The 27589-nt window shown below is 41.0% G+C and overlaps 1 protein-coding gene and 1 long non-coding RNA gene across 2 annotated transcripts; one reads left to right on the top strand and one right to left on the bottom strand.

Moving 5' to 3' along the window:
* Nucleotides 1-5224: 5224 nt before the first annotated feature.
* LOC133276819 (uncharacterized) lies at nt 5225-7689 on the bottom strand. Its single transcript, XR_009746016.1, has 2 exons — nt 6725-7689; nt 5225-5565 (listed from the first exon to the last, which is right to left on the bottom strand). It is a non-coding gene; the product is annotated as an uncharacterized LOC133276819 (long non-coding RNA).
* A 2838-nt stretch (nt 7690-10527) lies between these two features.
* RAB18 (RAB18, member RAS oncogene family) lies at nt 10528-25707 on the top strand. The gene is made up of 7 exons (XM_061468183.1): nt 10528-10719; nt 14212-14267; nt 18825-18886; nt 20852-20924; nt 22690-22808; nt 22886-22952; nt 24420-25707. Exons 1-7 carry the CDS (start codon nt 10652-10654, stop codon nt 24596-24598), a joined length of 624 nt encoding a protein of 207 aa, XP_061324167.1. The 5' UTR covers nt 10528-10651; the 3' UTR covers nt 24599-25707.
* The last annotated feature ends 1882 nt before the right edge of the window (nt 25708-27589 follow it).

Here is a 27589-nt window from a genome sequence, read left to right as displayed (position 1 = left end):
AACTCCTGATCCAGAAGAAAATATTTTGGTTTGTTTGCAAGTGTTTTGGCTTATATGTTGTCATGAGGAGATGACAGCAGATTATACTTAATGTTGCCATCCAGGACATAAAGCCTGATCACTGTTTGGAGACAGATACCACCAAGAAAAACTCAGTATGTTATAGGGAAAATTCTTGCCTGCATAAGCAGGGCTAGGTTTCTCTTTCAACAACTTCAGAAGTCCTGTGATTTTGCATAAATGAATACAGTTGGGCCCATTCTAATGAAAGTCTCCAGGCATTAGTGCAGTGGAAATACAGAAATAATAGGAAATCAGTACCTCACCTTGGTATTAATGAGACTTGCTCATTTACTGGCACTGTGTTCTATCAAATGAGAAGGAAAAAGATTATGAACATGAGCTGTAGATTTCCATTGCAATTTTTTTCAGCAGTATAAGGGTAGTATTAACATGACTACATTTTGACTTTGTTCATCTACATTTTGGCTTCAGTTTCAAACACAGATTGTATTTTGCCTTGCTTTCTCTTCTAAACTGGTCTTCCAGGATGATGTGTTACACAGTTTCTGCCTTCTATCCCAAAGAGCTGCACTTCTGCAATTGTTAAAGAGCCTCCTACAAAGCTTAGAGATAACTCTCAGGGAAAGGGGATTATAGAAATATATTATAAAATCATTGTATTTTTTAATTATAGATTTGATCGCAAGAAGTACTATCTACACCTCTTCTTAAAAGGGAGTTGCAACAGATTATTAGCATTCTTCGATAAAAAGTTTCATAATAGTAGCATATTCTAAGTGCAAGAGAAATGTGATGAAAGTGCAAAAGTTACTCAACCACACTACTGAAAATCCTTCCAGAACCCTGATGAGCTGCAGATTTTATTAGGGAAGATCTAATGATGCCCAGTGTTTGTTATTATGCTGCCATGGCCACCTAATGAGGAACGTGCTTAAGAGAAAGTTGAACAAAGACAGCATAGTTACACTAACCTTGGCATAAGCCTTCTGTTGGACACAGAAACAAAGGTCCTTTGCCGAGTGTGTCAGTGGATGAAATAAGATGTGCTTTTGAAGGAGAGGAGGACATCACTTTCTTTGCGCTGTGTTTCTTCTTACTGTTCGTGAGTTAACACTTTGAAGGTACTCCATTTACTGGAGGTATTGCCAGAGAGAGATGGCCCATCTTGTGCCAAATGCCCATTTCCACTTCCTCCCTTTGCCACATTCACACTACTATAAGGGAACTGCTACATAGCTTCTTTCATAGGTTTATATGTTCCTATTTTATCAGCCAGCTTGTGTGTTGGGGCAACCTTTGCGCCACATGGTTATTATAACTTAGTATTAAGGTTTTTCCTTTATTGGAAACTGATTACCTAACATGCAAACAACAACAATGTAGAATTGGGAGCATACAACAGACCACCTGACCAAGGCGATCACAGGGACAACAACATGATGAGCCTCTAGGACATGGTGAGTCTCTCAGAGAGGCTGAGAGGACAGGAAACTCAATTAATAATGAAACCCTCTGTTACTTCCAAGGTAAGTTAGATAAAATACCATGTCTAGACATAGTGCTAGGAATGAAGGCTTGGATTCCAAAAATAAATTCTTCACTAAACAGATAGCACAAGAGGAAGAGCGACTATTGATATTGTCCTTGATGGCAGGAACACTCAGAATGTAACTATGTAGGAGTAAAAGGACAGGAATAAATAGGTAAAGGAACCAGAAATAATTGTGATATGAAAACGTCTGCTCAGGGCTGTTGACCAATAAAACACATAAACTGTTAGAAAATATTAGAAAACACTCATAGAATAAAACAGTAAACATTCCATTCTCAGCCCTAGAGGCACTAATTTTTTGCGTGCTTTGTCTAGTTCTAGTCTTCTGTCCTGGGTTCAGCAGTAGCAGTCATGTTTGTTTTTTTTTTTCCTTTGTGCTAGCTGGTGCAGTGCTGTGTTTTGACTTCCAGCCTGAGAACAGTGTTGGTGAAGTCGATGTTTTCAGTTGTTGCTAAGTGATGTTTATCCTGACCAAGGACTTTGTGAGGCTCATGCTCTGCCAGGGAGGAGGGGAAGCCGGGAGGAAGCAGAGATGGGGCGCCTGACTCGGGCTAGCCAGGGAGGTATTCCATACCACAGCACGTCATGCCCGGGGTGGGGGGTGACTGGGAGTTACCCGGAAGGACACGGGGCTTCCGGGTGGAACTCCCCTGCCGGTGGTATCGTATTCTCTTCCCTTGTTATTTTCCCTTATCATTGTTGTAGTTGATAGTTGCGGTGGTGATTTGTGTACATTGGTTGCTGGACTGTTCTTGTCTCAACCCGTGGGAGTTGCACTCTTTCGATCCTCCTCCCCGTTCCTCCGGGAGTGGGGGAGAACCCCGGTGGGGGGGGGGGACACGGACCTCGATTGTTGTCAGCTCGGCACCACTCACTGGGAGTGAGTGAACAAGTTACCTGACTGGGTTTAAACCACGACAGTTCTTTTTGGCGCCCAACGTGGGGCACGAGGGGTTGAGATAAGAACAGATCTGACTGGATTGGTAGTCACTCGTCACAATGCTGATTTATTGGCTCTCAAGGTTGTTCCTCTTGATCTCACAGTTTCAGTATATCGTATCTTACGTCCATCCGGTATTTGCTGTATTAGTGTTTTTCAAGTGTGGGGCTTGGGCTAAGGTTTTTGTCCCATTGTACTTTATGGTAATGACTTGTAATACAATAGAGTCATTGATCATGAAACTGATCTGGCTTATGTTCCCAGTGTGGTCACCACCTTTATACTTTGGGAGGTATATGATGGAGGTGCTTAACAATTACACATCTTTTTACTCCTTCTCAGGTGCTCAACCTGTGAAGGAGACATTCTTTTACCCTCCCAGTCGTCCCCCCAGACCATTTACATTTGAGAGTTTTGAATTTTTTGAATGGCCTTTTAATGCTGTTGAGACTTGTTTGCTGATGGTGATGGGAATCACCATGCTAGCACGCATACAGAGTGTGTTTTGCCCACTACTGATTTCAAGAGTTAAGCAGATTCAGGTTTGGGTCTTGTCTGGGGTCAAACGACAATGTAGGAGGACCGAGAGATTTTCCCTGAGGCTGGACAGCCATGAGTGGCAGGGTGTGTGGGACAGTATGGGCAAGTATCTAGGTCAGTGGGCCCCTCCAGTACTTTGGAATTTCACTACCGAACAACTGCAAAATCCAGAAGAATTAGTAAAACACTTAAATGAGGTGTGTGGTCATTCTGGCCATACCAGACATGGACAAATCACGGCAACGTGCTGGGGCTTGGCCTATGCTTACAGGGCCTTGTTCAACACTATCCAGCACCTTCAAAAGGAAAAGAATGTCGGCGGATCTGAGGGCAAAGGAACAGTCACTACTCAAACTTTGGCTGCAATGAACTGCGCAGCTACCCCAGTGGCAAGTACAGCAGCTGCTCAAACTTCAACTGCAACAGACAGCGCGGTTACCCCAGCTCCAAGCACAGCAGCTGCACCACCCCCAGCAACAAGTACAGTCGCTACTCAAACTTTGGCCTCAATGAACAGAGCAGCTACCCCAGTGGCAAGTACAGCAGCTGCTCAAACTTCAACTGCAACAGACAGCGCGGTTACCCCAGCTCCAAGTACAGCAGCTACACCACCCCCAGCAACAAGTACAGTTGCTACTCAAACCACAGTGATAATCACTGCAGCCAAACCAGAGGACCAATTCATACCAATATCAGTTGCCCCTGTACGCAAGAGAACAAGCAAAAAGTAAGAAGGGAATTCAAATTAAGGCAGCAGGGGGAAAGTATAGAACAAAAATAAGAATATATATGTAGTTAACCTGCTCAACTCAGCCACAGAAGACTATGTTCAGAATACATGGATGAAAAATTCTCTTCTGTGAAGAGAAATACTGCTATTATTTAAGAGCAATACAGCTACTGTATATGAAGACACTATCACTACAGGCTCACAAAGTGCTGGGCCACAAGCTGCTGAAGTCTGCAGTAACATTCGGGGCAAGTATCATTACATGCTTGTCCTGTTCATATGCTGTGGCCTAGGCAAAGCTTCTGTCATGGATGACAGATGGACTTTGCTCTGACTTGATAAAACTGGTTACCATAGTAGGTCTTGTTTTGCTTCATTTGGATTTACATCTTTGTGTAACATTTCTTCCATTGACTGTTACAGATTTAATACAGCTTGTCCAGCTTACTTCGCAATCCCTGCCTTGATGTTGTGTCTGTCCTTTGCCCACCAGATCCTCTGATTTATCAGGATTGCTCCACACAAAGTTCTGCAAAGGGCAAGATGCTGATGGCAGTGGTTACTTAATCCACTCTATCCCATTCTAACAGCTAATCCTGCAGGAACATGCGACATAATGCTACATGAGGTATGTTATCCCTTCAGAGGGGATTACTGATAAGATGTCTCACAGTAGAGAAGGGGTTATTCCTCCCCTCCCCCCCCTTAACAAAAACCATGTGAAGTATTGTAAGCAGCTGGAGAAGGAGAAATGAGTATGTTGTTTATTAAATGCAAAGTTATTCCAGATTCCTCCCCCCCCCCCCAAATAATCATTTGAAGTACACCCTCTTCGAAAATGGGAAGAGTTCTTTCAGAACAGCTGCTTTCTGAGAAAGAACCCACGTTCTCTTGTTTGTGAGATACACAGATTTTGCTAAAGCAGAAAGGTACTGCACACAGATGCACATTTACTGTGTGTCTTTTATCAAGTATACCATATTCACGAAACGTATCTTTAGCTCTCCCACCAACACAGAGCGTCCAAACGAAATCCAAAGGTGGCCTTCAGGAAACTGAGGAATCATCAATATGAAAATAGTAAGCTTTGGAAATGTATTACTGCTTTTTATTTCATGAAGACTGAGAGGAAACACTTCAGATCAACCTGGTCTGTCAAATACTCCATGATATTTATTTTTTTTTCTGTCTTCTGATCTCAATGGTAAATATATACTATATTGTGCTTCATGAGATACAATTATACTTGTCATGAAAAAGGAACAATTCACAGCACCCAGTATTCAGTATGCTCATGAAGGGCATATGAAGAGAAGCTGTGGAAAAGCTTTAACATCCGATCTTTGTTGTTCTTAATGCACCCTTTGAAAACTCTTGTGTCATCCTTTTCATTGTTGATGTGCAGTAGACACTATATGTACTTTAAATATAAGAAAGCTGTTTTCTCATTTGAATTTAATTAATGTTTTATAGGAATCTAACACCCCTAAACAGGAATCTAGTTCTGTATCACTATTGTTTACATCTTTCAATGGCTGCTTTAGAGACATTTAAGAGTATCTGGGTCATCCAGTCTTAAAAGCTGTGCTTGGCTTAAAGGTTCATGACATGATTCAGAAGGATAAGCTGTCATTTTTAAGATTACTGCTTGCATTAGTTGTGATTAAATGATTAATCAATTTATCTGGACAAAGTTCAGTGTAAATAGGAGGTGGCTAGCCTTTTTCTCCATTTTCCAGCAGAGAAGATGTGCTGTCCCTTGAGTGTTCCACCTTGTATCTTGCAAAGTAACATTTCAAAGCATTCAACTAAGCTTTTTGCATTATTTTCAGTAAGCAAATTATTCTAGCACAAAATCAGGAATCTACTCAGGATTTTTATGCAAGACTTGGGTAATGATCTTCCAAATACATAGAATCACAGAATCACAGAATGAGATAATGGTTTAGGTTGGAAAGGACCTTAAAGGCCACCTAGTTCCAATCCCCCTGCCATGGGCAGGGACACCTCCCACTAGACCAGGTTGCTCCAAGCCCCATCGCTGGCCTTGAACACTGCCAGGGATGGTGCAGACACAGCTTCTCTGGGCAACCTGTTCCAGTGTCTCACCACCCCCACAGTGAAGAACTTCTTCCTAATATTTAATCTAAATCTCCCCTCTGTTAGGTTAAAGCCATTCCCCCTTGTCCTGTCCCAAAGTGCCCTTGTAAGAAGTCCCTCTCCAGATTTCTTATAGGCCCCCTTTAGGCACTGGAAGGCTGCTGTAAGGCCTCCCTGGATCTTCCTCTCCAGGCTTAACAAGTCCAACTCTCTCAGCCTGTCTTCACAGGAGAAGTGATCCAGCCCTCTGATCATGTCTGTGACCCTTCTCTGGACTCACTCTAACAGGTCCATGTCCTTCTTATGTTGGTTTTCTCTGACAAGTTCTAGTATATCGCTTTCATATTCGACTCTAGCTTTTTGAGTGTCGAAACCACTATTTTTCTTGTTCTTCCCAAGTAGCTGATTCCTGTCTGTTACAACCTCAATGCTGTATGCAATTCACTTTTTACAACTGTGTTGACTATAAGCAACGTATCTTAATTTCTCAGAGTGTAACTGCTTCATAAATATAGGCTGTATTCTTTAGAAAAGAAGTGGCCAGCCACAGCAGGATCATTTACATTGCCGAGTGCTCTCCAGAGAAATCTTGCCTAGAGTTCTGGGACTGCTGCTGCACTTTCACTCCTTGCTATGATTTGCTGAATGTGAAATCCTATGGATGTGCTGACTATGTTTAAGGATGTCACACAGAAAAGGAACCTCCCTGAATCTAACACATATGCAGATAATAACTTTTACAAGTTTGGAAATTCCTGTGTGAAGAAGAAAAAAAAGAATAAGCATGTGTATGTGTGTCATTTCTACTAGGAGGGACCGGTAAGCTGAGCAATCATACCTGTTTCACCGTAAATCATAACTCCTGACTCACTGCCATGACAACTCATGGGTCAGCCTCACAATCTGGAAATGGGAGAGCAGGATTAGTCATTTCAACATGAGACCTATATGTTGCTGTCAACCTCTCTGAAGTGGCAGACCTTCTCATCTTCTGCTGGGCATTGTGCATTGTTGACATAACTAAGAAAATCTTTCAAAGTACCAGTGAATTAAGGACTTTGACACCTGGAGACATGCATGCTCCTGAGACTTTTGTGTACCTAAACAACCTAAACAGAACCTATACATTTCAAGGCCTCTTTTGACTAGTGATAGCATTCATGAAGGGGGAGAGAGGAAGACAGCCATGCACTTGTATAGCCAGTCTTCCATCATGAATTTCATACTAACATAGGCAGTGCTCATAGGGAAAACATACTCTTAGCTCCCTTAGCATATCACCCTTGCTGGTTCTGTAGTCTTCTATAGCAAATACCATTATCCCCATATTCAAGCTGTGGTAGATGGTTCAAGTGAACTTACCAAAGGCTCCCAGGTGTCTTTCAGACACACCATGAGACTGAGGGAACCCTTTGTTGTTTATATCTCTCACATTACATTACTGACTCATTACTGACACACTTCTCTCTGTTGCTAAGGTCACACTGCAGCTAGTTCAGCAGAAACAAACTGGCTGGAGGTCCTTCTAGCCTTTACCTGCTCTCAGTGGCTCCCTAAGGGCACTGTGCTATGCAACTGGTCTAGGGTCCCCTGAGGACATATGAAGTGCAATGGCTGTTTAATTGTAGATCCCAACTCTAAGGAAGGGACTGTAAACAATTCCCCACCATCTGAGAAAGGTAATCGGTTACTCAGTCCCAATGACCTGTTTTCATGGTCAAGGATATAGCCAAGTCTGTAACACAGCAGACAGGGAATTCTGATGCTGAGAATACAGGAAGTATCACTGTTAACATGTTTTCTATTCTTACTTCTGTGAAGTAATCAAAACCTCAGAAACATTGATCACATACATTTAGTGCCAGCTGAGATGGAGCTGACATTTTTTTACTTCCCTGAGCCCAGGAATGAGGCAGCCTCCATGCAAGACTGTAAAAACATGAGAGGTAACCCTGAAATGCAAATTTATTCTCTTTACATATATACTACTCCATACATGCTGACAAGCTGCCTTGGAACAAGTAATGCTAGTTTCCTACCATCAGACTGCTTCCCTTAGCAGTGTATGAACAATAAGGAAAGTATATGCACAATTATTTACAAATATATATGCAGACAAATTGATCTGCTTGATGGCATTCTGCCAGAAATCCAGAGATCACTGAGAAGAAATCAAGAGGAAACAGCATAGCATAAAAAGATGCAGTCAAAAGACCTCCAAGTATTCTTCTAGGAAGACTAATTATCAAGGAGGTTAACCAAGCTGTTATGGCTTGACCCTCCCACATCTGAGGCTGTGATCACTGGGATAGTAAATGATAAAAATTTAAAAAAAACAACAAAATGAACCTCCTGCTTTATTAAAGAAAGGGATTGGGCTGTCATGAGTGAGGACTCCAGATGAGTAGTGAAAAGCATGCAAGAAAACAGGCAGACACCCAAGAATTACAGCAGACTAGTCTCCCAACAAGTCTCTCCCAATTTGGAGATGGCTTCACTGAAGAAACCCTACAAAAGCTAAACAGGAAAACAAGCGCATTTGGGATGAAAAAGGCAATATGGAGGTAAAATTAGGATTCTTGTAAACAAGATGTGGCTCATCTTCAATAAACTACAAAGAATTGATAGTGATCAAGGCCAGGCTAGTGATGCAGGGCCAGGCTGGATGGGGCTTTGAGCAACCTGGTCTAATGGAAGGTGTCCCTGCCTGTAGCAATGACACTGGAACTAGCTGATCTTTAAAAGGTTCCTTTCCACCCAGCCCATTCTATGATTCTATGATTCTGCCCTGATTATTGCACATCTTTCAGTGAATAAATAATGCTCTTATTTTGAAGGATCTAGGTTTGGGCTACTTTAATCATCTACTACCACTGCCTCCTATAATAGGGATGAAAAATGTACAACATGGCCCAGCTTTTCAGACTTAAAACAGATACACAGGCAATTGACTGCAGCACACAGATCCAATCTCAGACTGAGAGAACTATGTGAAGGAGGACAACATGGAGAAACACCTACTCTCAGAGGGTATGCTTAGGAAGGTCTAAAGCATCACATCCATAGCATGAGCTGTTAGGGCACGCTTTGACTGCTTTTTGGTGTCTGCTTATCATTAAGGTCAAGAATCTGAATGCCATCCTGGCCAGCCTTTCATTCTGAGTAAGGTATAGAATCAGGACTAATATCCATATTGAATAGCTTGATTCTATGGTTACACTGGGGGGGTGGGGGGTGGGAAATCAAGTCCCAGAATACAAACACTTTCTGGGATTCAGCATCCTTAGTAGAATACTTTGCTGTTTGGGTCCACTCTCCAAATTCTAATTCCTATCCTGTTTCACACTAAAACCCCATAGCTCCAATATGCTTCAGCAAAAACTAGAGTATCAACATACTGCTTTCTTGTATGGCAGCAAAACACAATCCAAACCACGAAAACTAAGTCACACCTTCAATAAAACTCTGATAATTACTAATAAACAGGCACAGGCCTGATATAAACACAGCCAGGCAGTTGCACATGTTTAATTACAGAATATGCCTCCGTAATTTAATAGGATAATTATTGTTATTGCACTTATCCTGGGAGTTGGTTTTCTGGGGTAAAAGAGGCAGGAGATCACATTCTGCAAGGGGAAGGAGCCAGGCACCAGAGTGTTTACTACAGACACAAAACAACGGTTACTCTGTTGACCCTGTAATTCGGTTGAAGGCAACTGCCCAGCAAACCCGGGCTTCTGCTAGAAGAACTGTGCCTTCTGCAGCCAGCATGCTGACAAAACCCGCAGGCACACCTGCCTTGTGCAGACTGTGACATGGCTTCATCTCTTTCATTTGGTGTGACTGCACAAGAACCTAAGGCCATTTCGTATATTATGGAGTTCATCTTTGGACGTGAACAGCTGGCCCAACTACTGTAGCATAGGCCGAGGAGCATTTCAGACCCACATCAGACATGCATTTGATTAAGAGTTGCACTTGCTTACACATGGCCTGAGGTAGGTTTCAAGCGTGACAGCATGTTAGCCACATTGGTTATAAAGAGGCAAACATCTGAAACAAATTTAGAAGAGCATTTAGGGCTTTTAATGGAGGGTGGCAGATTCTGCTGCCAGAAAAGTATGTAGTGCCATTCACTCTGACGGACATAGGAGGAGGTACTGATCAAACGACCCTTAGGTTTTTTTGGTGGTGGGCTCCTGACTAGCTGTCTCCTCGAGAGGCGGCTGCTTGCTCTGCTCCAGCACAGGGAGCTGCCCAGCTACCATTGTGCTGCTAGTCTTCTCCTTCCCTGCAATTTTACCCGATTTCTTTCCTCCAACGACCCTGATTCCCGACAACAACAGACACTGAAAACCCATGGGCAGTCCCCTCGCCCCACACCCCGGGGTCGCCGGGCAGTAGCAGGGCTTCCACCTCACGGAGAGGTAGCAGCCCCTCTTCACAACCCGCTGTAAACAAACACCGGGCGCGCGGCGCGGCTCGGCTCGGCTCGGCTCGGCTCGGCTCGGCTCGGCTCGGCTCGGCTCGGCTCGGCTCGGCTCGGCTCCCGCTCCCCGCGCATGCACCCTCCGCCGGGGCGGCGATGTTCTGCCTCTCCCCCGCCGCTGGCACACTTGAGGCGCATGCGCAGGGCAGGCAGCGAAGGGGCGCTCGGGCAGGGGTGGCGGGCTGCGCAGGCGCAGGCCGTGCCACTGTAGCCTGCGCAGGGAGCGTCGGTCGGGGTTGAGTCAGGCCGGAGCGGACCGGGCGCGCTGACGGGATGGACGAGGACGTGCTGACTACCCTGAAGATCCTCATCATTGGCGAGAGCGGCGTCGGCAAATCCAGGTGAGGGGGCGCACGCCTCCCCCAGCCTCTCCTGCCATGACGCGGGGCACCGGCCGGGCCCGGCCTAGCCTCCTGTGGTGCCGTGTTGGACGACGCCACCTCTGCCTCCGCGGCCACCCGGCCTGGCCGCGGCCTACCCTGAGGAGGTGTAGGCCCTGCGGCTGGGATTCCTCTCCCCTTCTCAGCCAGTCCTCCTCAGGCGAGAGGCTGTCCCCGCCCAGGGCTGTCAGCCCCTTCCGCAGCCCTCCCCCGGCCGCCGGCCCCGAGAGGGGAGGGCGGCACTGGTGTCTGTCCCTTTGGGGTTAGTCCTGTACATAATATATAAATGTAGAGTCACAAGTGACCCCGCACTGGGTGCAGAAGGGGCACACTGACGTCTAAAATAAGCAGTGAAATAGTTCTGCCACTGATTCTTCTGCTAGTTATACTGTTTCTCGAGAACTTTGAGGTTGATTTCCTCCCCGCCCTTCCCATGCCCTGCCCTTCTCATGGCTTTGGTCTAAGTTACCTTTTGTGCCTTCTAGTATTTTTTTCTTTAACTTTTCTATGTTAGTGTCTTAGTTCTTACTAAAGGAAGTGGGATATAAATGGCATCTGAGAATGTACTATGCTAGTCATGTTGGATTTGGTGATTTTTATGGCAGTGATTAAATTTCTACTATGACCCTTAATAACATATAAATTGCTATTTAAACAGAAAACAACAGCAATCATAACAAAGAAAAACCCCGCCCAAACCAAACAAAAACCTCCAAATGTATCTGTTAAAAATCTGTGAGCCACTCCTTTGCATTGCCTACTGAGTTGGTAATCTAGTACAGTAGGCCTCTGGTGACAGACATATGAGCAAATTTCTTTTAGTTGAGGTCATCTTTTATAAATGGAAATTATTTTTTTTCCATATGGAAAAATTTTTATCCTCAGACAGATAGTATGGACAATGGCTTTGTATACCTACTTATGTGGTTATTTCTTTATGTCAGTAAAATTGTTAAAAGAGACTTTATGTAGAGAAAATAAATTGCTATGAAACAATAACACTACTGTTGTTCAGGTACAGAAACTTTCTTCTGAAGTATTCCTGAATTTGTGTCGCTTGCCTGTTACTTTAGAAAAAGTCAGATGTTAAGCTTGTATTAGCAAAGTTACAGTAAGTGGCTGGAGTCCTGACTGAACCAAATGCTGCCTTAAACGTGGTCCCTGTGAATGTGCTGTACTTTGTGAAAGAGGATATTTGCATATGAAAGAAAGGTGGGGAAAGAAGTTGGTTGGATTTAGAACTCAGGACTTGTAAACTGATGTGTTTATTCTGGTGGCAAAATGGGGGTTCCATATTTTGTCTATTTTGAGTGAAACTAGTCTTGGTTGCAACTAAAAATAGCTGCTCTTAAATAGCGTCCTGATACAACTGTTTGAAGGTACCAGTAAAAACTGATGTGATTATTATCTTTTAAAAGTTTTAATTATTATTTGATAAATAAAGCTATCATGTGATTTAGGGGTTCTGCAGTAGGGAAAAAAAGGTTGGTCTGTGGTTATCTTTGGAGTTGTCACCCAGCCTTATTGAAGTAAAAGAATTTCAGTAGTTGCTTTTCTGTCAATGCAGGACTGTGTCCAAATGCTAAAAAGGACTTGGCAGCTAGATTCGCATGCAGAAAGAAGAGAGGAGGGGAAAAATGGGGGGACAAGGACACACCAAAAAATAAATAGGGCTTTGTTTTGTTTGTCTGGTGTGGAAATGAATAGAAGCTGTCAGTCATAGCAAAACAGCTGCCTGCCACATGGTAATATACACTTGCCACAGAGGCATAAGGCTGCTGATTTTAAAAACCGTATGCTGAGTCTTTGTCTCTTGCCAAAATAATTACATTTGGCACAGGTACAGTGGCTTTAAGGGCATTTCTTTGAGGGACCCTACTACTCCAGTGTGATGTCCTGATGAGTCTTATTTGTAGCTGCTGCTCTTCCGGCAGCAAATGTATCCATAAGGATAGGGGGAAATGTTTGTGTGACAGTCCTTATAAACAGATAAAAAATGGTAAGACAGTGGTGAGATGTCTTACTGTTCTGCTGTGTGTCCAGGTCAAAGAGTTATTTCTGGGGTGAGAAGCTGACTTTTCTCTCAAACTTAGAGATGCTGGGTGAGGCAATATGAAACTTCAAAGAAAAGAAAATCTCTTGTATTGAATTCTGGGACAACCAAAATAGGATAAGGTAGAAGTAAAATGCTTGGAGAAGCAGACCATGTGAATGTTCAGGCAACTGATTTTACAACTTGGTGCTTTCTTTTCAAAGAGCCATATGGGTTATAGACTAGATTTTGTTCAACCTTTTTGTTGGTGACAGGGACAGTGGGATTGAGTGTGCCCTCAGCAAGTTTGTCAGTGACACCAAGCTATGTGATTTGGTTGATACACTGGAGGGAAGGAATGCCATCCAGAGGGACCTTGACATGCTTGTGAGGTGGGCTGATGCCAACCTTATGAAGTTTAACCATGCCAAGTGCAAGGATCTACACCTGGGTTGAAGCAATCCCAGGCAGAGCTACAGGTTGGGCAGAGAAGAGATTCAGAGCAGCCCTGTGGAGAAGGACTTGGGGGTGTTGGTCGATGAGAACCTGAACATGAGCTGGTTTCACTGTGCACTTGCAGCCCAGAAAGCAAACTGTATCCTGGGCTGCATCGAAAGGAGCGTGACCAGCAGGTCGGAGGAGGTGATCCTGCCCCTCTACTCTGGTCTTGTGAGACCTCACTTGGAGTATTGTATGCAGTTCTGGTGTCCTCAACATAAAAAGGACATGGAACTGTTGGAACAAGTCCAGAGAAGGACCACGAGGATGATCAGGGGACTGGAGTACCTCCGGTACTAAGACAGGCTGAGGAAGCTGGGGCTCTTCAGCCTGGAGAAAAGAAGGCTGTGTGGAGACCTCATAGCAGCCTTCCAGTATCTGAAGGGGGCCTATAGGGGTGCTGGGGAGGGACTCTTCATTAGGGACTGTAGTGATAGGACAAGGGGTAATGGGTTAAAACTTCAACAGGGGAAGTTTAGATTGGATGTAAGGAGGACGTTCTCTACTGTAAGGGTGATGAGGCACTGGAATGGGTTGCCCATGGAAGTTGTGAATGCTCCATCCCTGGCAGTGTTCGCGCCAGGTTGGACGAGGCCTCGGGTGGCATGATTTAGTGTGAAGTGTCCCTGCCCATGGCAGGGGGGATTGAAACTAGATGATCTTAAGGTCCTTTCCAACCCTGACTATTCTATGATTCTAGGCATAGAAGAGGCCTGTGCTATTCTAGCAGAGCATGTCTACTGTGTTTTTTTCATGTTCCCTTCTTTGGCTGTTGTAGGAGAGAAATTATGGAAAAATGAATTGTGTTTTTATTTAGTCGTATGATCCTGTTGTTGCTTTCAGACTTGTAATTTACAAACTTTGGGCAAGCTATGGCTATTCTGCAGTAATAGCAACTCTTATTTTTCTTCCCCTCTTGTCAGCCTTCTGCTGCGATTCACAGATGATACATTTGACCCGGAACTTGCAGCAACCATTGGTAAGTATTGTGCTGATGCTACATTAGAAAAATTTATACCTCCTTCAGGACAAAACTGTAGCTTGTTCAGACTTTCCTGACTGGTAGTGAAGTTCAGACATGTCTGGTTCCTCATAGTGAAAACATGATGTTGATGCAGTTCCAGCATCCAGCTCTTATTGGTTAGAGCTCTAACTGTATTGGCCTGTATTTCTCCTCTTTATGCAAAAATGTATCCTTGGCTGGGAAAACAGAGGTGTCACCTTTCACCATGAAAATGGAAGTGATAGGTATGAGCAGTAAAAAGCTCTGATGGAACAACTTGCAGTTTCCTGGTTGCCTGTGTTTCCGGCTAAAATAGAAATGTAAGAGCTACTGCTACATCACCTACTGATTTTTCTTTTTTTTTTTTTTTTTTGTGCAAGATAACTCTCAAGTTGTTTGAACAGCAATATTGCTGCCCAGAACTTGTGTTCAATGTAATATGACACTTGGTAGCTATCTTGAGAAGACTGAAGACTCCCCCTGGAACGGGATGTTAGGTCTTGCAAATCCTGGCGCTACTAGACTGTACTAGGCTCTGTGTGGCTTCTGCTTCTCCTTTATAGGGAGGAAATTACAATGTAGCTTTTTCTCTCCTGCTTAACCCCTTAGTAACTTCTCAGTCTTGAAGAAGGGAAGAGAGCCAAGAATCTATGAGCTGCTGGGGAAAAAAGCAGTGATATCCTTGCTGTGTTAGTATGATACCTACCAACAGTGAAGTCAGTTGTGCTGGAGTTGTGACCCAGAATGCAGTTTATACTATATAGGTGGCTGTCCAATGAAGCAGAATGAAACTTAAAGAAAGTGTTGCAGCTCTGTACCAAATTAACTGAAGTAATCAAAAATAGAGAAGACTTTTACACACAATGCATTTCAGTTGCATTTTTCACTACCTCTGTAGGAAGACTTCTGGCTCAGGACTTGTATAAATTTTTTTTTGTTCAGCTGTTGGCAAACAAAGCCAGCTGTGTCTGATTGCTCAAGAAGTCAATAAATTGATACAATTTTTGTTAATGTTAGTAAGATACAGGAGTACTATTTCACATAAAGCACTGAGCAGCCAAGGGGAGAGGCCTATTTTTGTTCATTTCACTGTTCATAAAATTGTACTTGTGCAAGTAGCCTTACCTCAGTTCATGAGGGAAGATAGCATGGAAAGAAATGGGAGTGGAGCAGACCAGGTGTTGAAGATGGCAATCTTGTGTTCTAATCTAAGTAGTTTTGACGCAATACATGCTTCAGATCACGTCACTTTCTTGGTATGTCAACCATATGGGCCAGGAAGTCAGTGCAGAATAGCTACTTTAGCTTGCGTCATGTTTTGAATACCAATTCAAATACTGACTAATTTGGTGTCAGTGTGGGCATCTTTATTGGGTTTTTCATTCTGCTGTTCATACAACAGAATACTCTTTACAAAAACTGGCATCGGTGCACTGTTTGAGAAATTAAGGAATTACTCCCTGAAGTAATTCTTTGGGATTTGTCAAAAATGCGCAGCAGCAATGTGTGGTAGCTAAGTGTTGGCTGTTACATAGCAACAGTTCAAGGTTTGCTACTGGCAGATCCTACTCTGCCTGTGGTAGGATCACCTGTCTTCCTTGCATTCTCTGGCATGTTTGCTGGGTTTCATCACATGGATCTTATTAGACTATATATACCCTAGTATTTTCTGTTCTTTCTGCTTATGCTTATCTTTGCTTGCCTCCTGTTTTTGTGAGAGATTCTAGATAAGTGTTCAGTGAAGTTCCTATTTCATGAGTGATGTTTTGCACAGATCTGATTTCTCATAACTTTTTAGCCTTCCTTGCACTTGGAGTCCTCCAACTTTAAGCTGTCCAACTTGTCAGTTACCTACCTCACAAGCAATACACTCTAGCTCATTTTATACTTTCTGTAAATACAGCATGGCACATTGAGCTAAATGTGAGAGCAGCATGCAGGCAACAGAGCTATTCCTTGCAGACTGTAAGTCCATAGTAGGTTAGCGTGTAGTGCCAGGTCCTGTAGGTGTCAACACACAGGAGTACAGTATTGTAGAGCTGTCTTGCTTCTGGCTTCCTTCAAGGCATGGTGGAAATCACTGTCTGTTTTCTGTTGTCAAGGGTAGAAACATCACTCTTGAAAGCTCAGAACTGACATGCCACACAAATATGTCTGTGTTTCATTGAAGTATTTAGGGAACATAAGTACCCTGTTTATTCAATTAAACAGGATTTCCTTAGTCTGCATTTTTTCTACTTTTCCTCTTTTGTGGCAGATCAGTAATAAAAAATGTAGTTATTAGAAAGTTTTTTGTTTTGTTTTTTTTTTAAACTTACTTTTATATGTGTTGAACTCCTTGCTTTGCTAGAATTATGTTTGCCATCTCTTGATTATTTCAGAGGATATACTTTGATGTGCTCTTAGGTAGTTTTAATACTTCTGCTTTTCAATAGTAAGTCTGTCACACATGGGATTTATTCACTACTTCAAATTCTTGATTTACTTGCATTGCTTATGCAGAATTTAAAGCATCTGTTCATTTTAAGCCAGCAGCAAGGCTAACTAAAGGTGTATATGTACGTTCTGTTAACTGTTCAGGCACAAGATAGTGAATCTGTTTACTGAATGAGAAGGATACTGTGGCTTCAAAATACCCTTTAGTCATTTGTCCTAAGGAAGAAAGTTTTCCTTCTTGAAAGTACTATGACATACCTTTGATTTGTTGCATTAAGTGTCTGATAGACTTGTAATATCTGCAGCTACAGGTTTTAATGTCAGACTAATTGATAAAAGAATGCACTCTGAGCTGTTGGACATCCTGGCTGAGCAATGGCTAATTTTACAGTTTATGGAAAGAAATACGCAATTACAGTGAAAGAAGAGATAAACTAGGTTAGGGACTAGGAATTAATCCCTGAAAAAACAGAGTTCTGTTCAGTTACTGTAAAAGTTAATGTAGCTTGGTAGAGTTTTCCTTGAAATAAAGAGGAAAAAAAAAAACCTTTTAAACCTCAGTTGCAGTGAGCTGTAAACCTGCTTGCAATGTGCGTTTCCTTAAGCATCCTGTATACCCTCTGTGGCTAAGTTGAACATATTTTGGCAGCTGTTTGCGCTTGTTTGTAATCTGCATGGCCTTGGAACTATAAGCACAGTTTGCTGATCATGATGCCCTGCTTAAATGTTTTGTATAAGATTAGTTAAACAAAAATTCTTGTAGTAGATGGCTACCATTGTAAGTCAAAGTGCAAAAAGATTGCTGTTACCTTTATGTTAACAGCTTTCAAGTGTATCAACTTTCCACACTACTAGTTTCTTTCAGGGCTGCTGCCTCTTGAGGAGTGAGTCGCTCTGAAATAATTGAAACATACTTTGGATTATTTGTTATTGGTAACCTAAGGATTAAATTACAGTAAAATGGATCATAGATGTCCTCAGCCTTTCAAACTGATGTGTGTTGCTATATCCTTCAAATTTGCAGTCATTAACATCTTACACACCTTGGCTTGACATTTTTTGTTTTGTTATTTAATTCTTGGTCATGGAACATGGGACTGGGGAGTTCCTGGTATTGCTGGAATCCCTGTAAGAGATACACTATGTGTTCAACTCATTCAAAGCTTATTTGACATCTTTATTAGAGGAATTATTGTCATATAACATTACTTCTCACAGGATAGAGTCATAGAGTAGATGAGTGTGTCTTTATATGGTTTACCTCTGCATGATCACCTTGATGGGCCTTGATCAGGTTGTTTAAGATAGGAAACAGAGTGTATAGTTACCTGAATGCAGGTTCCTTCTTTATTTTGAAAGTATGTTGTTCCTCAAGGTGATGGATATACTCAAGGAGAAAACATGTATGAGTAACAAATAGAAAGTTCATAGAATCACAGAATGGTTTGGGTTGTAAAGGACCCTAATACCAGATAGTTCTAGCCCCCCTGCTGTGGGCAGGGACGCCTTGCACTACAACATGTCGTCCAAGGCTCTGTCCAGCCTGGCCTTGAACACTGCCAGGGATGGAGCATTTACCACTTTTTGGGCAACATGTTCTAGTGCCTCGTCACCCTCACAGTGAAGAACTTCTTATATCTAACCTGAATCTCACTTGTTCAGATCACAACGTTTTGCCCCTTGTCCATTTGCTACAGTCCTTGATGAAGAGTCCTTCTCCAGCATCCTAGTAGGCCCCCACATTATTCCTAGTCTTTCTTTTGTTTGTGACAAAATATAAGTTAACCTGTTTGAATTATAAACTTGAATATTTGTCATGGAATATGTGCTTTAATACAGGAAATGTAGTATTTGCCTTACTTCCATAAGTACTTACTGCATTTTGAGTCAATGTCTGAAAAGGCCCTTAGGCTTTTGCAAAATCCTGTTTGCAGCAGAACAGTGAGTTTAGGAGCAATTTTCATAAATAGCCAATGAAACTTAACTCTTCCTGCTCCTGTCAAAGCAGAACTTGTTCTCAGTTTTTCTTTTCTTTACCTTCTCTTTCAAAAATAGCTGTAGTATGTTTGAAGAACTGAAATATATTTCCTTCTCTAGGTGTGGACTTCAAGGTGAAAACTATTTCTGTTGATGGAAACAAAGCTAAACTGGCGATATGGGTACGTGTCTCCTAAGTTCTTAATATATTGCTTTGCCTTAGGAATAGTGATGGCTTGTGTAATGTGGTTTGTATAGAATACTTTTCTATTTAATATGAAGGTGATTTGGAGGAGTGAGAGGTTAATAATGAATGCTTCAGAAGGTGGAATTAACTGTGGAACAACTGTTTAATTGGGCACTTCTGTTGCTTTTGAGCTGCTTCTGCAGCACTCATTCCAAGTCTGGTTGTGATAGGAGTAGGGAAAAGGAGAAATGAAATGGTACTGAATCAGACTTTAACACAGTGTATGTGGCCATTCCTAGATTTCCTTTACAATGAGTAATTTATTGCTTAGCTTCCAAAGTCTTAGCCCTCACTAAGCTGAGACTTCCCTGTATGCATCATTCTTGTCTATACTTAACAGGTTTTAAAAGGGTGCACTTCTTAACCTAAATGTCTTAGGCAAAATTCAGTAGTATTAATAGGTTAAGCATTACTGTTGCATGCTCAGTTTATGCTCAAATTTTACCTCAAAATGATTTTAGCCTAAAACATCATAGCCCTCGTACAAGGGTTTTTATAGGCTTGACATCAGTCTTTCTTGTAGCAGGTGCATCTGAAGGAGGGAGAGGCAGTGTTTGTAATCTTAGCTTTCAGGGTTTTTAGCATGTACTCCTGTTAAAAGTGGAACTTCTAAATTCATGGCAAGTGAAGAAAGAAGAGTACTTCCAAGTCTTTTTTTAAAACATTCTCCGTTCTGCAAACCAACCTCCACACCTGTGTGACTTGAAGCACCTTTTAAATATGCAGACCTAGTTGTGACTTGTAGCAGGCAAGAGTAAAACCATGTTTCTCATAAGCAAGATGTCCAAGATAAGCAAGATGTTATTTCTTGGGAAGTAGTAGTGGAATGTGAAATATATATTGCCATGCTTCTGGTGCTTCGAAGGTGTTTCATATCTTGACTAACAAACAGGACTTATGTCTTGATGTGACAATAGTAATCATCAGTAAAATAAATAGGTTTGACCAGGAAAATAACTGCAGCAAGTTGTCAGAAAAATACATAGGTAGGAGGAAAACTAGACCTATAGCAGAATGATTAGTGATTGTTGGATGGAAAAATGTTACATAGGCCTAACTTGGGGTTTCTCTTCTTTCATATTGGTGAATATGAAGAAATGATTCTGCAGTAAACTGGAAAATAGAAGCTTTTAAAGCTGAATGGTGACACAAACCCATTTTGAGATATGTGGGATTGACTGATTGACTTGAAGTCCAGTTCAGTTATTCAGGTTCTTTGGCAGGGAACCTTTTTGAATCCACAGTAATTCCTGTGTTGCTTCTAACCTGGGGTTACTGGTGAAGTTATTTAAATCTGTGCATAAAGTCTGCAATGAGTGTGCACTGTAACTTAATCTCTAATAAGAAAACAGTATTCTAATACTTGGGTATTTTTTTCTTCAGACCTGTTAACACTTTGGGGATGTAAATTCAACTTCCCTTAACAACCAAGAAAAGCCTTTGACTTATTTCTTTTGCTTCTGCTCTGTCATAGCATGTTAAATGTGTTTACCCTGGCACAGAATCAAATACAATTGGACCAGGGTGATTGAAGTGAGGGAACTGGTTTTCTTGCCATGGGTTTTGATGCTTGTTGCAAAATCTTAGTACTGCACCTGTGCTTCTTTCTTGCTGGTGTGCTAGCTGCAGAATAAATGCTTCTGCAGAACTGGCTATCTTATTGCTACATAGTCCACTTACTTACCTACAGCTAACAGTTTAAAAGTGTTTCCCAGGACAGACAACATAAAATTTCAAAGTTAACATGTAGTAAAACAAGGGAGGGTATAAACTCAGTTAATCTGCTAGTGGAATATACTTTGGACCTTAGTTCGTATGCTCATTAAAAGCAGAATACCTGAGAGAGAAACTGGATTCTGCTCAAGTTGGGAATAATTGATTGTTCTGAATGGCTTTTTAGGACACTGCAGGTCAGGAGCGGTTCCGAACATTAACACCCAGTTACTATAGAGGTGCACAAGGTGTTATCCTAGGTAAGTATAGCTTTGCATGCTGTTTTGAATAAATTTGTGGGGTTTTCATACATTGGAGTTATACAAACCTGTAAAGCTTTCTATAATATCTTAATTGATGCTGAAAATCATTGTATCAGTGTTGAGCAACTGATATATTAGATCTTTATTTTGATGCCTGCTGTCTTGTTGATGTAGTCAGTCTCATTGGCCTGAGAACCACTGATTTTTGCGTGAGATTGAAAGATACTGCTGTTTGAAGGTATAGCTTAGAGCTGTCCCTATGCTGCTATGACTTTTCTTTATGATCTTTGGTCTTTGCCTGTGCTTACTAAGCACAGAGTCAGGGAAAAAGAAGAAAAAAAACTTCTCAGTATATTTTTTCTGTATGAGTGTGTACGCAACTTTTTTTTCCTTCTCCCTGTTCCTTTTTCCTAATGAAATTAGTATAAACACTGTGGAGTTTGGCTGGGATTTTCAGCTGTTTGTGTTTCCATACTGATAGGAGTGACAGTCAGTATCACTTAAAAAAGACTAGCGTAAAAAGCATCAATCTATGTGGGAGAAAACCAGGCCAAAACCCGTAATTGCAGCTTCATAGTGAAGTGTCTTTTTTCTTTCATACATGGAAATCTATTAAATAACTTTTCCACTGCTAGAAATGAGGAGATAGCCAAAGTAAGGGCAGGGAAGTAAGTCTGTTTTGCTTTTATTCTCTTTTTTTTTTTCTTTTAAGTTGTGTCTGACTTGAGAGATTCTTGGTAAGATACTGTGTCCAGTTAAATTTTTTAACTTTGATTAACCTCTCTTGTGAGACTTCCTGTTAGGTTTTGGTTTGTATGTGCTGTTTCCCAGGTCTGAGTTGTGGTAATTTCCTGGTGTAGGAAAATACTGTCAAGGCATGTTTCGTCAAGTCACCTAGTTGCTGGCACTGATCCTGCCACTTATTCTTGAAAGCTGTAAAAGTAAGCAAACGCTGATTGGGAGCTAGAAAGTTCTGCTCTTTCTGTTTGTTTTCTTGTTTTATTTAATAATCTCCTGACTAACAACTTCCTAAAAATAAGGTTGTTTGTGCAAAGCTATAGATTTAACTGAAACCAACCATTTATGCCTCTCTGCACACAGGATGTGAGAATGAAGGATAAAATACTTTCATAGCATAAAATAGTAGCTCTTGGGTAGTTGCTGAGTAGTTGATTTTAGGTTTAACGAAGTCTGCTTGCTTTTGTGAGCCCTTTCTGCTCCTAGCAGATTATTACTTATATCCCACACACATGCTAAATAGTGTGAAACACTAAAATGCTGAAAAATCAGTAGTTCACCAGACCCTTATAAATACCAGTGATCAGTTTACAGTTTTAGTCAAATCAGTAGCTGTAGGAGTGGTGTTAAACAGGTCTTGATTATCACTAACTCAGGTGCAGAAGGACATGCTGTACTCTTTACGTATGCTCGCTGTAGTGATGTAAATAAGTATCCTACTTCTGGAGTCTGCAGCTGTTGGAGAATCATAGTGTCTGGCCTGTAAGCTAGAATGTTTCAAGATAAATTGATCCACGAACAGTAGATGACTGAATTTTAGAGTCACTCTGCATTAGTATCATTGGTAATCTCAGCTGGTGGATGTTCAACCTTTTTTCCAGTTCTTGCTTTAATACATGAATTGGAATCCTGAGTACTCCTTTAGTTTTCTAATTAAAAAAAGCCATGTTTTGTGTTACTTCTGTAATATAAGCTGTATTTCTTGAAAAAATAGTATGGGAATAATATTGCTAATATTTTTCAGTTTATGATGTCACAAGAAGAGATACTTTTGTGAAGCTGGATAACTGGTTAAATGAACTGGAAACATACTGCACAAGGAATGACATAGTGAAAATGCTGGTTGGAAACAAGATTGATAAGGTAAACCAAATTCAACTGCAATAAGTATTCTGTTGGTGTATTTTGTTAATAATGCATATTAATGCTATGTCTTATAGGAAAACCGTGAAGTTGACAGAAACGAAGGTCTCAAATTTGCAAGAAAACATTCCATGTTGTTCATAGGTATGTTATAGATACCTGCAGGGATCTTACTTGATTTTTGTTATGTAATGAGAAGTACCACTCTGTGGGACTGATAGTCTTTATACATACAATCAAACTAACGATACTTCTCAGCTGCAGTAGGTACAAAGATAACAGGCATTCCCCGCCATTTTTTTAATTGTCTCCAAATATGTCCAGGTACCTATTCTAACTGGGGATGATTATGCTGAAATTCATAAGGACTAAGGGCAGAAACAGACTACTGTCGTCTGACAAAACCTGGTTTAGGGTTGGAGTTTTGTCTGATTTCTGTTTCCAGCCAACTTGCTAAATTAATCATAAGCTAAATGAGAGAGGGAAGCCTGTTACCAGTGGCCAGCTTTTGGTGTAGCAAAGAGCTGGTACTTGACAGAAATCTGTATTAGAGCTGGGATGTAAAAGTAGTTGGGAATATAATTAACTTGTAAATGGTGGGTGGGATTGAATAATGATGTAATCATGACTGGAGCAAATATGTTGGTCTCATCTTACTGCAAAATGAGATGGGTTTTGTAGGCAAAGCCTCATGATGATAAAGTATGTGGTGAAGTGATTCTCATGCATAAGTTTATTACATGCTTCATTTAAAGATCAGCAGGGCTTGCTTTATAGGATGACTCTGGTAGCAAAGCAGTACATTGACATGTCCTGTAGTGAGAGTTACGTTCCTCATCTCTGACTAAGGACTGTCTTTGTCTAGTACCTTGCTGAGTTTGTTTTTTGCTGCATATGTCGTATGTGGAAATAGAAGTTCAAAGTTAAGGCACAAGCTGTTAAGTGCATGGAAGATGAATAGAAACATGAAAATTAAACTATAAGTATATATATCTGCATGCTACCTATGCTAAGTATCTGCATGGCTCTGTAGGACAACACGGCAAGCCCTAAAGGGACTGAACAGTTTCAGGTGGTATCTGTTGTCCTCATAATATACTCTTTAAGCAAATTTTTTTGTCTTAGCCAAAGTGAAATTACACAGAATTCTGCAAACTGTGGAAAAAATGAGATCCCTTACTGGTTTTTGTCAGGTGGGTTGTATCATGGAGGCTGACCCAGAATCTTACAGTATGGATTCTTGCTGCTTATGGTGTGGTGGTACAGCAGTTCTGACTAATACACAGAACTCAATACACAGCAACCAGGTTTATCCGACATTGTAAGTTAGTAGAACCCTCCTTTCTTTTTGCTGAAGTGTTTTCCACAGAAAATAAGGCTCAGCTATAGCTGTCGTCATAGATTATAGTGACATTCAAGAGTCTGAGGTGTGCTGCCTTATGTGGTGACAGAAATCTTCATACCTGTTAATCTTGGCACTGTTATTTTGTTATAGAATGTATTGTAGAAGTCCTAAATCTAGGTTGTTGGTTGAGACTTAACTGAAGGAGAAACACTAAATGAGTTACTGCAGGTTATGCTAACACTTGACTTCTTGCATCCCTTCTCTAGAGGCAAGTGCAAAAACATGTGATGGTGTACAGTGTGCCTTTGAAGAGCTTGTTGAAAAAATCATTCAGACTCCTGGACTGTGGGAGAGTGAGAGCCAAAACAGAGGTGTAAAATTATCAAGCAAGGAAGAAGGATATGGAGGAGGAGGAGCATGTGGTGGATATTGTTCTATGTTATAAACTTTGGGAAGCTTATTCTTTGCGTATTTAAACAGATAGTGACATCTTTCTGTACATAAACTCATTAAATGCTGTTTTTAGGGACCTTGCAGTTTGCACATACTTGTTTTGTATCATGGCAATGAACACTTCTAGGAACAATGTTCTGCAGCTTTCCCAGTTTGAAAATGTTATGGTAAGCATGCCCAATTTGCAATCTTCAGGTTTTTATAAGTAGCATAATGTGCAAGAACAAATGCACTACAAATTTTATGACTGTATACATTCATTGTGTAACTATTCTAAACAAATCTTAACAAGCATTACTGCATTATCTGCGCTTCGTCTTATTTTTAAATGCTCTTGAAACTATAGAACTATATAGTGTGCACAGATCTTAAACAGTGTGAGCTATAAATGTTACATTTCATCTCTTCTATTAAATGCTTTTTTTTTTTTTTAATGGTATCAAACCCAGCAAGAATATACAGTACTTAGACAAATCTGATCATTTTCTGTCTTTCAGCAGAGCTGTCTAAAATACAAATTGGCACAGGCTGTAGTTGGTATCAGCACCTTCTTGAAGAGATGCTTTGGAAGCTTCCTTTGCAAGCTGGCAGACACCCTTTTTTCTTTTTAATTATTACTTCAGTTGATAGCTTAACTGGAGTTTTAATCCTGTGATATTTATATACTAAATTTGTGGTACTCTTGCACTCTAGGTTTTTATGATGCAGTCTGCTCTAGACTTGCTATAGAAAGTCTTCATTATTGGCAAGGGGTCTGAGTGACACCTTTGTTCTTCCATTGTGAATCAGTTTGCCACACTTCAGTACAGATGCCTAATTTTCCTAAGTGTTTGTAATATAACTTTATCTCAAACTGTAGCTCACTGTGGCTGTGAAGATCTCTATCACATGTCTGCTTTGTGCAGCTACTCGTTCAGAAATAAAACTTCCTATCACAGACATTATAAATGGGAAGCTATAGGACTTCCTGATTTCTGTATGGGAAAACACTATTGCAATGAGTATTCACTTGAATTTACTGTATCAAAGCCAATGGTTTGTTTCAGAGGACTTGTATAGACTAATAAATTTTTTCCACAATATTCAACTTTTCTAACCTCATCCTGTTGTAGTTTTATATTTTCTAGCACATGCAATTTAAACAAGGCCACTTCTTAAGGACAAATTATTTGATTTCTGAAGGACATGACAAGGATGCTGTGGTGTTGTGTGTGGCTGTGTTTTGGGTGGGGTTTTTGTTTGTTTGTTTGTTTCTTTAACAATTCCGATAGTGCAATCAGTAACTGAACTATTGGGCAGTTCCTTGTAAATACAGTGAGTGACACAACCTTTTATTACTGCAAGGTTTTGTGTAAATGTCAGCACACATGGTCTGTATTTTGCAGCTGGTCTTGGCTGCTTCTGTTAAAGTAGACTTTATTCTTCACATGGAAACTGTTTTCTATTGTTTTACACTTGCTAGGAAACAATACCAAAATTTGAACATTTAACCTTATTAGTTGTTTTTACCAAATATTGTATCTATAGCAGTGTTAATGTAGTAGGATAATTTAAATATGTAAATGGAATTAATATTAGATATTCATACATATTGCATTAAAATGCTAGATTTGTATTGCTGTTTCATGCAGAATATTTGGACTGAGCAAATCTGAGATCAGAGGATTCTGGTTTTTATAGGCTGGCAGTAGAGGTGACTTCCAGGATCATTAAAACTCTAACTTAATTATTTAAATATGTTTTCAGTAATAGCGGGCAAGTATCATAATGCTACAATAGGCCATGAATTACAGATGCTGCCTGTAATTTACTTCCATACCTTTTTTTCCCCTAGTCAGGGTGCATCTGTATGTTGAGAAGAGACTTAATTTTCAGGTTTTCACAAAAGATCGTTTTGTCACAGGACCTGAATTCATCTTTCATTCTGCCTCTGCCAGATCTGGCAACACTGCAAGGTCCTCTGAATAGCAGGTATTGTTCTGCAGAAGAAGCAAATAATTTGCTCCGTTCTTTCCATGCAAAATTTTTCTGGGGAGAGGAGTATTCACAAACAGTACATTTAGTGAGACTGAGAGGAGTGGGGCAGCTCCTGTAAAAAAACCAAAACAGGTGTTTTCTAATTGACTTGCAAATAGCTTTTCTATCACTGTCTTTCAAGCATGCTCATTTATGTCCCTGAGGAATAGCTTTTCCTAGTGCCTCACCTCCTTTCCTCATTGCTCTGTCAAGAAGCTGTGTACTGGAGGGATGGGTTCTGGCACTTCCAGTATCGGTTACAGTGAATTTGGCTTCAGTTACTTCCCACGTTGGTTTTCCCCTTTGCTGGTCAGAATTGTATCACTGTTATCTCCGAGTGGACTTTCACTGTTGTAGCTGTAATGCAGGCATATGGGAAACTGTTGCAAGCTGTATCCTAACCTATGCTTCATGCTGATAGAAGCCTACATCTGTGTAGAATATTGAGTTTCGTGGTCAGAGAAGTTTGCGCAAGTGATCCTTCATACTACCCCAGTGGGTAGCTGAAAGATAATGGAGACAGATACACAGATGAAGATGTTTGCTCTTCATCAGGCAACAAGAATGTGTCCATTTCTATGGTAGATAGCTTTATAAGAAGATACTAAACCGAAATGAGGTAACTGAGAAATCTTAAGTGATCATGAAAAATAGTTTAAAACTGAAGTTGTTTCCAGTTCTTTTACTCTGTAGTCAATATTAAAAATACTAACTAGCAGTTTACTTGTGGCTGGCAAAGGGTTTGGGCAGTCTTCATGCTGGCCTGGAAGCATATGGCACAGCAGTTGTATTTTCTTGGAACTTACACTTGAGAATACTATAAAGTGTTGTTATGGTTTTGTCTCAGATTTCTTCTTCCAGTATTTTAAGAAGGGAGGTGGGACAGGCTTCTGGTGGAGATTTCAAGATGCACTTTTTATTATTGCTGTTGGGGATTTTATCCAAACTACAGCATCACCTTTCCTGT

Source organism: Pezoporus flaviventris, unplaced genomic scaffold, assembly GCF_033815535.1.
Source record: "Pezoporus flaviventris isolate CSIRO_AGI_PZ_B2104156 unplaced genomic scaffold, CSIRO_AGI_Pfla_v1 ptg000047l, whole genome shotgun sequence".
NCBI lineage: Eukaryota > Metazoa > Chordata > Aves > Psittaciformes > Psittacidae > Pezoporus > Pezoporus flaviventris.
This window is presented reverse-complemented; position numbering and strand designations above follow the sequence as displayed.

Bases quoted from the DNA above. Each gene is read 5' to 3' on its own strand.
- RAB18 (XM_061468183.1), top strand. From the start codon at position 10,652: ATGGACGAGGACGTGCTGACTACCCTGAAGATCCTCATCATTGGCGAG. The intron at 22,809-22,885 runs GTAAACCAAATT...TATGTCTTATAG, and splicing joins TTGGAAACAAGATTGATAAG to GAAAACCGTGAAGTTGACAG. The intron at 22,953-24,419 runs GTATGTTATAGA...TCCCTTCTCTAG, and splicing joins ACATTCCATGTTGTTCATAG to AGGCAAGTGCAAAAACATGT.